General features: G+C 35.6%; 1 protein-coding gene across 2 annotated transcripts; it reads left to right on the plus strand.

Annotated features, from left to right (window-relative positions):
• Positions 1-1,018: 1,018 nt before the first annotated feature.
• On the plus strand, positions 1,019-5,190 carry LOC125654923 (uncharacterized). 2 transcript variants are annotated; one of them, XM_048885031.2, is made up of 3 exons: positions 1,019-1,410; positions 1,540-1,755; positions 2,911-5,190. In XM_048885031.2, exons 1-3 carry the CDS (start codon positions 1,110-1,112, stop codon positions 3,147-3,149), a joined length of 756 nt encoding a protein of 251 aa, XP_048740988.2. In that variant the 5' UTR covers positions 1,019-1,109; the 3' UTR covers positions 3,150-5,190. The 2 variants fall into 2 exon arrangements, with proteins under 2 accessions (XP_048740988.2, XP_048740989.2); XM_048885032.2 differs by lacking the exon at positions 1,540-1,755 and having other exon boundaries at positions 1,033-1,410.
• The last annotated feature ends 6,553 nt before the right edge of the window (positions 5,191-11,743 follow it).

The raw sequence follows: 11,743 nt of genomic DNA on the forward strand, positions 1-11,743 counted from the left end.
ACGGCCTTTGAGCAGGGAGGGATATTTATTGTGCCACACATACTGCGACAAGGGGCCTCGGGTTTTTTTTTATCCCCACGGGATCAAGATCAAATGACACTTGTGACCGTGACCTTTTATTTTGATCGTAAATACTCGCATTATTTTAAAAGTAGAACTGATATAGACGTGTAATCTTCAGAAATGAAAAAAAAGATGCTGTGGCCTACAATATAGTATCTCCAGTGACCTTGACCTGTGTTGTCCATCATAAAAAACTCATATTATTTAAGAATCAGGACCAATAGCCATGAAATCCTCAGAAATGATCAAAGGATGATGGGTCCTGAAAACTAGTACCAAGGCCAAGCGACTCCAGTGACCTTGACGAGTAAATCTTATATAACTTTAGAATCTGGACTGATAGAGATATGTGCTATTCAGAAGTGATGGGAGGATGTTGGAACCTACGAACAGGGATCAAGGTCATGTGACACCAGTTTTACTAAAGGAACCAAAGGCATTTTTTTGAAATTTTCTAACCTCAAAGTATGTAATCTAGATTTTTTAAATTAAATAAAAATTGGTTTGACAGTTATCAATGTGGGAGGAAATAGTACTTCTCAGAAAAAGCCCACTGTAATACAGCCAGTACTTCGTTGGAGAGGCTTTATAATCGGTAGATATGTCGTATTGGCATAACCATTGAAGCTTTTTTTTTATCACGTGACTAAACGATTTTGTTGTTACTGTATGATTTACTGATAAATTCATTGTGTTTTGCGGAAATATCCAAAACGTTTTATAGATTTTAAGAAATGATCCCCTCTGCAATTTCTAAACTCCAATACTTCACATTAAGATTTTATAAAAATATACATGTCATATATGTATTATGCCTATTGGGAAATGTGAAGCATTTGTCATGGCGTTAGGGTATCGTATAAAACAATGGGAGGAAAAAACAATGATATTCGAAGTCGTTAATAATGCAAGTATAGCATATGAATATAAAGCGATTATAAGTCAGACCGCAGATAGTGAGTACTTCAGTCGTGGACTGTGAGTTTTTCTGATCATTACTTGATTTGAATTGTTTTAATAATTGTGCTGGATCTCTACATAACGAAATGAAAGCCATCACTCTAAACATTCGCTGCTTTCTGTACTTGATTTTGTGTATCTTGTCAAAAGCAGATATAATATCCAAAAGTTTCACAATGGAACCTTCACTTCACAACAAGGTGTCGAATAGCAACCTCATATCAAAACATCACTCGGAATCCATCCCTGAGTGTTCCGCTATATGTGGAGAACTTTGTGCATGTTTTGGTTTTAATCCCAAACTAAAGAAGTGCCATATCCATCAGTCATGTAACCCTGCTGACATCACAAAAGATGAAACAGGATGGAGGTACTTTTCCCTTGACGGTATGTAGTCTCAAATTAATCAAAATAAATACGCAGATAATAAGATTTTTCTTGGTACTAAAACTCAAATCAGCGTGACGGGGATACTTAATTTCCAAATTACATGTATTTAATTTTCATGTCTTACAGTGACGAACTTGGCACTCGGAAAGGCAGTTTTCGCAAGTTCCTATCTTTTAAATAATACAAAAGGATTGCAAAATGTGGTCGATGGACGAACACGTGTCACCGATTTCAATTTATTATTTCACACCGGTTTTGAACTTTACCCGTGGTTGACTGTTATACTGGGAGGACAAAGCATCGTGAAGAGCATCACACTCTATAACAGAAACGATCGCGACGGTAAGCCCGTAATACTACATAGTAATTTTATATCTTTGATTTTAGGTCGTTCATTTTGATTAAATATTATGTAATTTGCAGTGATGACAGAGAAAATATCTTTTAATCGGTAAAACGCGTAAAGACTTTTATTAGTTATAATTCTATTAGATGAAAGGTGAAGATAACGAACAGTGATCAATCTCATAACTTCTATAAGCAATACAAAATAGATAGTTGGGCAAACACGGACCCCTGGACACAATAGAGTTAGGATCAGGTGGCTAGGAGGAGTAAGCATCCCCTGCCGACCGGTCACACCTGCCGTGAGCCCTATATCCTGATTAGGTAAACGGAGTCATTCGTAGTCAAAATCAGTGTGCCAAAACGGTCCGACACGTCAGAAACGAAGTCCTAACACGTATGAAACACGTCAGACAGCATTTGACCTAATGCTCGGTTGTATTGACGAATTAGATCGTTATAACGACTATATAATTTGTGAAATGCTGATTTCAATTGAAACTGTTGAAACTCCTACCTATTCCTACTAAGAGCAAATAAATACTGGTAATTGTAAATAAATGAATGACTAACCAAGCGAAGGAAACACTACCAGGTATGACTACTCTAAATATCCACGACAGGATAAATTTTGAAATGCATCAAAATGCACTTTAAATGAAAACAATATTAGAAATGTTAATGCTGTCTCTAAATGGCAGGGTAATTACTTTTAACCCCATGTAAATTGTTCATGCTGTATTTGTAGTATTAAAACTGCATGTTTCTACCACAAAGAATAAACAAATCCGGTTAAATTCAAGCCTGACTGTTAAACTCACAGTTTCTTGACAGACATTTGCTTAAACTTGCACAAACATATCTTTGGACCAGTGGATGTCAGAATAGAGGACAAACTTGAAGACCCATTTCGTCCACAATTTGTGTGGGAGTGTGTATTGCTCTTTCTGCTAAGGGTGCATCAGCAATACTGAGAATGCATATGCAGATATACAGTGAAAAATGGCCCGTCTGACGTTTTAAGTTGTCCCGTGTAGAAAACACAATTATTGTACCCGTTAACACTCTACGTGTGGCGATACGTCTCTCTCTTGTAAATATCTTACAATTGGGAAATAATAGTACTCCTTCTATATGACTCATTATTTTTAGGTGAATGGCTGCATGACGTTGAAACCAGGGTTGGGAACTCCACTGACTGGACTCAGATGTCCACCTGTGGAATGTTTGTGGGACCTAGTGTGACGGGAGGAGTTCACGTCATAGAGTGTGAGAAACTCTTGTATGGAATGTTTGTCACCGTGAAAATTGTTACACCGAACAACATAACAGTGAATGGGACAAATTGGCTGGTGTTGGAGGAAGTTGTCATTGCTGGAATCGTCGTGTAAACCATAGACTGGGATACATATGTATCTGTTGGGTCCGCCGCCCAACATTCTATCAAAATCTTAGAATCATTATACATGTATACATGTAAATCAAAGTTTTACGACGAACTACAAACTCTTGCATGTTGTTACAATTAATGCAATACTACCTATACAAAGTTTCATATGAACTTGCTAGAATGTTAACCTCATTTAATAGTTTCCATAGTATAAAAGTGTTCACAAGGTATTTCTGTAATGTCTCTGTATTTGCTTTTTCATTATCACTTTTGTTGTGACAAGATATCTTGAAAAGTTTTCAAATAAAAAGCTTTCATGGGGTATAGAAAAGTAGTTGGCCAAAACAGGAAGACATCTATATACTATACGGTTATGGGACCAACGGTGAAGGTCATAACATATTTTCAATATTTATAAGTTTACTATTCTCTCATTGTGACACGATAAGTTTGAAATGTTTTCGACATAGACTTAGATCTTTCATATTATATACAACGGTAGTTGATGATTAAAGAATGACACTTATATATAATTTGTGGTTGTGGTGTCAAAGGTCACAGCAAAACTTCACTCCAAGCGTAATAAACTATCACTGTGACACAATTTCTTGAAAAGTTTCAATGTATAACTTGATGTTTTACATCCCATTCGAGCGAAAGAAAGGTAGTCTATTATTACAGGAAGACGTCAACTGACTTGATATCGAGAATAAGACAAACGTTTCATATTTTATACAAAGGTAGTTAAGCAATAAAAGAACACACACATAGTTTATAGTACTAGTACATGTGACATATGGATTAAGGTCTCGGCGAGGTCCTTCCTTAGTGAGGTCTTTTTTCTTAATTCATTGTTTTCATAATTCCCCATGCATTCCTGAAATAGCCAACGTACGACGTGTTATATACATTTCATTTAATTTTACAAGTTACACGCTTACTTCATTGGTTGAAAAATCAGTGGTATATAAAAAAAAAATGGTAACAATAATCAAATTATAGCACCTTATATAAAACAAATTACTTTAATGCAGTTTACAGGATTAAGAGGAGGAATGCAACACTGAAACGCAATACGCCAGTTTCGAGATACGTCCGAGTTATTTCCCTTTGGATAACTCTCGTACAAAATAAAGCGCGAAACAACGTGTTTACACGCGGGAGTGGTACAAATATGTACCACTGCATAAGTGAATGTGTTCAGTAAGTTACCCACACACAATTCCATCACCCGAATTCGAGTGATACACAAACTAAGTAAGTGATGAATATTCAGAGAGTAATCAAATACCTGGAATTCTTATGATATCACGTTATTTCTTTTGTCGTACGTATCATATCCAGAATATTACTTACAAATCGCTTTTATGTCCCCACTTTAGTAGAACATTTTTTTTTATATATGATGTTGTATTTCCTACATTTACAAATCTAAAGAGAGGCCGGTTTTTATATGTTGTATCGTCTTCCTCACTAAACTACATAAATTTATAATGTGGAATCAGATTAATTCGTGACGACCAATGTTCGCGGGTAAGCGATACGATGTCACTAGGAGAGCTCTACTTGGTTACAAAATGTTCGAGTACACGTAAATTCATGAGTAAGAGTGACCACGATATCCATGAATATCAACCCCACCGAACAATGATAATTCCAGAGTATGTCCACTCTGTCCCACTTAGGCATTCAAAATTCCACTAAATGCACGTCCTACATGGAAGAGCTCTTATCTCGAAATTGGCATATTAAATGAAATTAAATGACAGTATGACATAAGATCTTCTATCTGTAAAAAAAATTATCAAAACAAAACACTGTCAGATCGATAGCTTATTTCATTATATACAAAACACTGTCAGATCGATAGCTTATTTCATTATATACATATTTTTACATAGTTTGGCATTCGGATCTAAATTCTTTGCTCAGTATTTCATATTCTACAAATCTACCTACAAATGTACATGTAGTTTCCACTATGTATACGCCTGTTTTATTCGTTGTTTTGTTGTTTTTTACTATTAATAAATCATATCTAAATTAAATCAAGGTTTTTGTGTTCATTTATGATATCGTGACTTGGAATCCCATTACACTCGTGGAAAAGTAACAATAAAAATATGGGAAATTCAAAACAATCACCCCATTACATAAAAATACGAGCAGTTTTTTTTAATCTCCGCAATGTGTAAGATATACTAGAAGTACAGTAGTAACGGTAATAAGTTATACTTCACTGAGAAGTTCACATACACTGTAGCAGTCACCTTCTGATCTGTGTGTTAACAAACAAATAAAACAGTTTTATAACGTGGACAGGCTATTTTAAATTATATAAAGTTCTGTATTCTATGTAGCGTTAACGTAATGCTGGGTTGAGTCGTTTTTCTTTCGTTTTATGCTGTTTCCGTGGTATCTCTCAGGAATTTGTAAAAGGGAAAGATGGCAAACTTCGCAGTGAGATTTTTGGCACAGTTTGGAATGTGTTTACTGACTTGGGTACAATGGTATTTTGGCTCCCTTATTTGTTGACGGTGTACGGTCATCCCGTGTTGTAGGGTGTTGCCTGTCTGGCCGAAATAATTATCTCCACAGGCGGCACAAATTACCACATGTTGGAAGACGCGCACATCGTGGATGGTTTCACTGTACGTTGGCTTCCGGTTTTTGAAATAAAATTTAGATCCAGACGTGTTCTTCAAATTAACAGATACCAAACAATATCTTATGCTTGATTCCTGTCACACTAAACATACTGGAAACAATATATTCCATACAATTTAGCAACACGATCACCTCTGCACAATTATTTCCGATACTGAAATCTTAAACAGTCGCTTGGCGGAATTACAAGATGCTCTACTACAAAGATGATACCCAGCGCAGTAAATCTAAAACGGAATACAGAAAGCCAAAGCCCAACGCTTTCTCTACCACTGCGATCGACGTGACCGGTAGCATATAAAAACAGGACTGCACAAAAGGAGTCTCTCTAAATCTTTGAAACTACGGGCATAGGATACGATTTATATATCATATTTTTCAGGATTTCTTTTTATTTTTAACTATGTAAAAATCAATTAAGTAAATAGAAGCAATAAATCAAAATAGGCATTTGAAGTGAAAAGTGTCTTTGTTAAAACATGACGCAACGTATTTTCGCAAGGCCACCCCCACCCCTCTCGATATTGTTATTTTTATTTCCCATATGGATGTAGTAATTATTTTTGGTTTTTGTTTTTGTTTTGAAAAGCATGTATCACCTGCTTCCAAAAGATATAACAAGAAATTTCAGTGGTATTTCAGTAATAAGAAGGGTGAGGGGTGGTATAGTGTCCATACTTCAGGTGCCTGTTTGGACATGACCACCTCAGCATAATATGCATGTTGGTGACAACTCAGATGGAGAAAACCAAACCTTCCGTCAAAGACAGTTTCATAAAATCTGCAGGTTCCCTGAGCAATCTGCCCTATCTATGAACAAGAATTAGAAATATAACTTTTATCCTATTTGTCAACATTTGAAACACTTGCTTTAACTTAAAACTAGAAAAAGAATAGTTTTGAGTGTTTTGTCACTTTTACTTTTAATTCATCTATTGCAACGATAAACAGTAAAATGGTACGTGCATACCATGTGCCAGCTGTTAATTGTCACTAGCGGAAGATATCAGGGAACTTCCCACTAAAGATTAGGATGCCAATACCTTTTTCTAAAGATGAAAAACCCCAACAAACCACAATTAAGAATTGTTAAAGTTTGGCTTATCTTTTAAAGTACTAGATGAAACCCTGCGCGAGCGCGGGATATCACAAATAATATTGCACAGTAGAAGCACTTTTTGATGTGTGTTTGAATATGTTGCACACATGAATTGAAATAAACGATATCTTTAATTCAAGTTAAGGAAAAAAGAAGAAAATATAATTGTAATTGCGTGCATTAGGTACTTTGTGTTGTATATATTGATATAATATATACAATAGGTAAAACTTGATTATTAAGAAAGTCACTTGAAGCACCAAATTAAATTTTCCTTATGGAACTTAAATGATCTTTCTCCGTATTGAAAACAAGATAATGATTTTACGAAAGCAAGTGTGATCCGCCATGCCGAACAGTTGATTAAAGACAAAATTAACGATCGTTCATAATTTCAAATTTTGAAACTCAGTATTGAGAATGTGTTTATAATGGTGTTTTTGATTTTTCTACGGTGATTATTTCTCCGATATGTGTGGATTCCCTGTCTATACCATACCAATTTCGATTTCTTTAGTCGTTTAATTCACGATTTTTTTTTTTTTTTAAATTTTAGCTAAGTATTCTACCGGTATAATAGAGGGCGAAGCCCTCTCACGGCCCGAAGAGCCGTGAGAGCGGAGCTCTCCCTATAGGTAACACGTATATACACGTTTAAAAGGAAAATATAGGAAAATAATGAAAAACTAGAGCAAAGCTCGTTGCAAAGCAACGAGAGGTCTTCCGTCGGAGCTGTGTGACATAAAAAAGCAATATAGTTAGAGGCAGGCAACCAAACAGAAAATCCTCAATAGGTAAAAACAAAAGAGGTAGACATAAGGCAGATTGAAAGCAGGCACGTAACATCGTTTTTGAAAGTGAGGGGGGGGGGGGGCAGCCAGAAAAAAAAAATTCCACTTACCAAAAAATCTTTGACAAGCAAAAAAAAAAAAAAAAAAAAAAGAAAGAAAACGGACAATTTCCCAAAGTCAAAAATCCTATTTCGGGGGGGGGGGGGGGGGGGGGGGTGGGGGGGGGGGGGTAGGTTCCAACTTTTCTGTACACCAAAAAATGTGTTCTTTACATAACATTAGCGCATTTCACTACAAAAGTGGGGGGGGGGGGGGGGGGGGGGGGGGGGGGGGGGGGGGGGGGCAACAGGCCTTCCAATGACCATTTTCATAGTAAATTAACAGTAAAACGTTAGGTTTCCTGCCCCCCCCCCCCCGGGTTTTACGTGCCTGGAAAGGGCATGACCGTAAATTAACGATCTGTATTGTATACTGTCAAGCATATGTTGGCAAAAATATTGGAGGGTGGGAACTGGAACTTCCTGTCCTTCCACCAATCATTTGAAAAATCCGATTTTATTAAAAACATAATTTTCTGTAAATCGTTGTGTTTGCAAATTACATTAAAACGGTAATGTTTTTGTGTGTACATGTATTGCCGCTGATCGCTGGTATTGTATTGTATTGTTTATTGGCTTTAAGCCTTACGGCTCATCAGCATAATACATATTCAATTACAAAGTATAAACAAAAAAGATGTATACAGTATGAAAAGTGGAGTGAATATTAGAGGATGGACATACATGAAGAGAGTTATAAGACAAGTTTACATAAAAAAGAAACCAACAAAAACCAGCATATACATTAGACGATAGTTTGGCTAGACACATGCGATGGCTCCGAACTCGGGCAATCGAGCCATGGGTTACGTAATTGTAAACAAGAACAAACCCCGGTGTGTATGTAAAATGCTTGCAGTTAATGACTGAATGAAATGAGACTGATTCGATGTGGATTTCTGATGATTTTCTATACATGTTTAGAGTTGGTATAATCATGATAAGAACCCGTGATTTAAAAAATAAAGTTTATAAATTATTTGTTATGCTTACAAAAAGGATCCATTTTTTTCACTTTGTAGAGAATGCAGAAAGCTTGTGTATCAACTGGCTAAAGTAGAGTTAAATCACAGATTGCTTGTCCACATGTGATGAATCTCCAAAATTAAACACAATAAGACGCTTGAGATGTATATATATATATTTGGGGCGCTCTTGCCTTTTTCATTTCACTTATAAAAACCGCATCTACTTGCACGCATGATTGTATTTAGATGAAATGAAATGAACCGACAAATAAATCCTTCTGTATGCAGACAATTATAAGTTAATAAAACTTAAAACTACTTCATTTTATTTAGTACGATTTTTTCTGACAATTAGAAACGTCACATACCCTTACCGTAAACTTATTGTGAGGAAAATGACAACCCGATAAATAATCAGGAAAATTGTGTAGGTTTTTTTAAATGTATGTATAACTTGACACAAATATTATGAGGTCCATTGATCACTAACTCGAAATGTTTGCGGTAGCATCTTTACAATTACTTTATAATTGAAATAAAACATAATATAATTGTTAATTAAGTATGATATAATGTAAAAGGATTCAAAATGATTTCAAACATAATTTTCCAGTAATTGATGTGTTTATTTATGCGATGGACGAAAGCCGAGTTAGCTTCGATGTTTTTGTTTTGATTATGCAAGCTTGTCACTCTGGCCACCTGCGAGCGAGGCGAGAGTTGGGTTACATAACTGTATAAACAACGCTGACCGTGAAGAATGTAAAGAGCTTGCAGTTATTGACCATGATTTATTATACGTTTGAACGTTTTATTTTTATGTATATTACTTATTTTAATTCTAATATGAAACAAATAAAAGATAATTTATCTCTCTCCTTTTGTTGTTGTTGAAGGTTTGTTTATGTTAAAACGAAAGAAAAAGAGAAATGTATCATTAAATAATTTGTATTTGAACCACAGAGCATGTTATAAACCTTATTTAAAATGAATATTAGTATCTATTGTAGTCAGGTATGTTATTTTTAGCAAGTTTATTTCAGTTATACGCATGAAGAGTTCTCGCTCACTTGCCAAATGAAAATGGCTACTTGTTTACGGGTATACCTTTTTACTCTAATATAACACAAGATTCGAACAAAATAACAATTTTATGAGATAAATAAGATGTTAAAGAACAACTTTTCCATCGGAAGCCATATCGAATTCTTTGCCGTTTTTGAGCTATAAAGCGAAAACTTTTAGGGGCCGTAGATCCCTAATTTAAGGGGCCAGCCCCTTTTTACTGGTGTCAAATAAAAGCTCTTGAAATTCTACACAACTTTTATTCTACATGTCTTAACAAAATATTTTTAGTTTAAAAGATACAAAGGAAATTATGTGCAAATTTTCGCTCTTTCAGGCGTCCTGATTTTTGACCCCTCTCTATCGCCATTTTAAATGGCGAAATCAAAAAACAAAATATGATGTGCACAACTACAACGCTTTTACTTTGCCAATTCAGTGTTTTCTCTGCTCCAATTATTATAGTCTCGGAGCCTTTATCTGGAAACCAAAGCCCCTAAAATTTCACTAAAAGGGAAATAACTCGCAAGCGGAAGAGAATATCCAAAATGTTTAAAAGTATTTTGAAAGTCTTTAGTAAAATGTATTAAAGCTGAAAATTTGAGCAAAATCGGTTGAGGAATGAGCGAGATATGAAGCTTCAAAGTTAGCGTCTAGGAAAAAAAAAAAAAAAGAATAATAAGAATAATCTTAACCAGCACAATAAGTAGAAGGTCTTCCGTTGCTACGGAAGACCTTAATTAAACCATACCTATGGAACTTGAAAAGTTTGGTACCAATGGCGTCGATTCGAATATTAGCGCGTGGACATGTATTCTTCCATTTTGAATCTCGTCTACCCTACTTCACGTCGTTCTGAGATGTTACACATAAAATCCGTAAAAGCATGTAAATCTTATTTTCTTAATCATATAATATGTTTTACGGCGTGACCGTGTTTGAGGACGAAGCAAACAAGTTTTGGTATCAGTATCTATATCCAAAACAGACCAAAAACAACCCGAAGTTAGCAGGATTTGATCCGCCTATATATTGCACGCGGGAAATATAACGCAACTGATGTAAACAGTACATTGTGACGTCATATTCAGCGTCGTATTTTAGCAAATTTACAAACATAGCGTCTGAACCACAACAAACATGGCGTTAATTGTGGAGTGATTATATATGATTAAGAAAATAAGATTTACATGCTTTTACGAATTTTTGTAACATCTCAGAACGACGTGAACTAGGGTAGACGAGATTCAAAATGGAGAAATACATGTCCACGCGATAGTATTCGAATCGACGCCATTAGTACCAAACTTTTCAAGTTCCATAGGTATGGTTTAATTTTTCATTGTTTTCCTATATTTTCCTTTTAAACATGTATATACGTGTTACCTATATGGAGAGCTCCGCTCTCACGGCCCGAAGGGCCGTGAGAGGGCTTCGCCCTCTATAATCACTCCACGATTAACGCCATGTTTTTTGTTGTGGTTCAAACGCTTTGTTTGTAAATTTCCTAAATAACGACGCTGAATATGACGTCACAATATATACTGTTTACATCAATTGCGTTATATTTCCCGCGTTCAATATATAGGTGGATGAAATGTCCAAAAATATAGGATGCTTTGATACAGCTCCGTCCGCGTGCTAACTTCGGGTTCTTTTTGTCCTGTTTTGGATATAGATACTAATGTCAAAACTTTTTTGCTTCGCCCTCAAACACGGTCACGCCGTAAAACATATTAGAATCATTATCAAAAACTCTGATTTACAATGTAACTGGTGTAGTTTTACTTCAACAACGAGTACTTATGTCCTTTCGGCCGCATTCTATTTTCTTGGGGACTGGGGAAATAAGTCGATTCTCAACTGCGTCTTTGTCATTGAATTTTATAAATGCGGGAACGCAACAC

This window comes from Ostrea edulis, chromosome 7 (assembly GCF_947568905.1).
Source record: "Ostrea edulis chromosome 7, xbOstEdul1.1, whole genome shotgun sequence".
In the NCBI taxonomy this organism is placed as follows: Eukaryota; Metazoa; Mollusca; class Bivalvia; order Ostreida; family Ostreidae; genus Ostrea; species Ostrea edulis.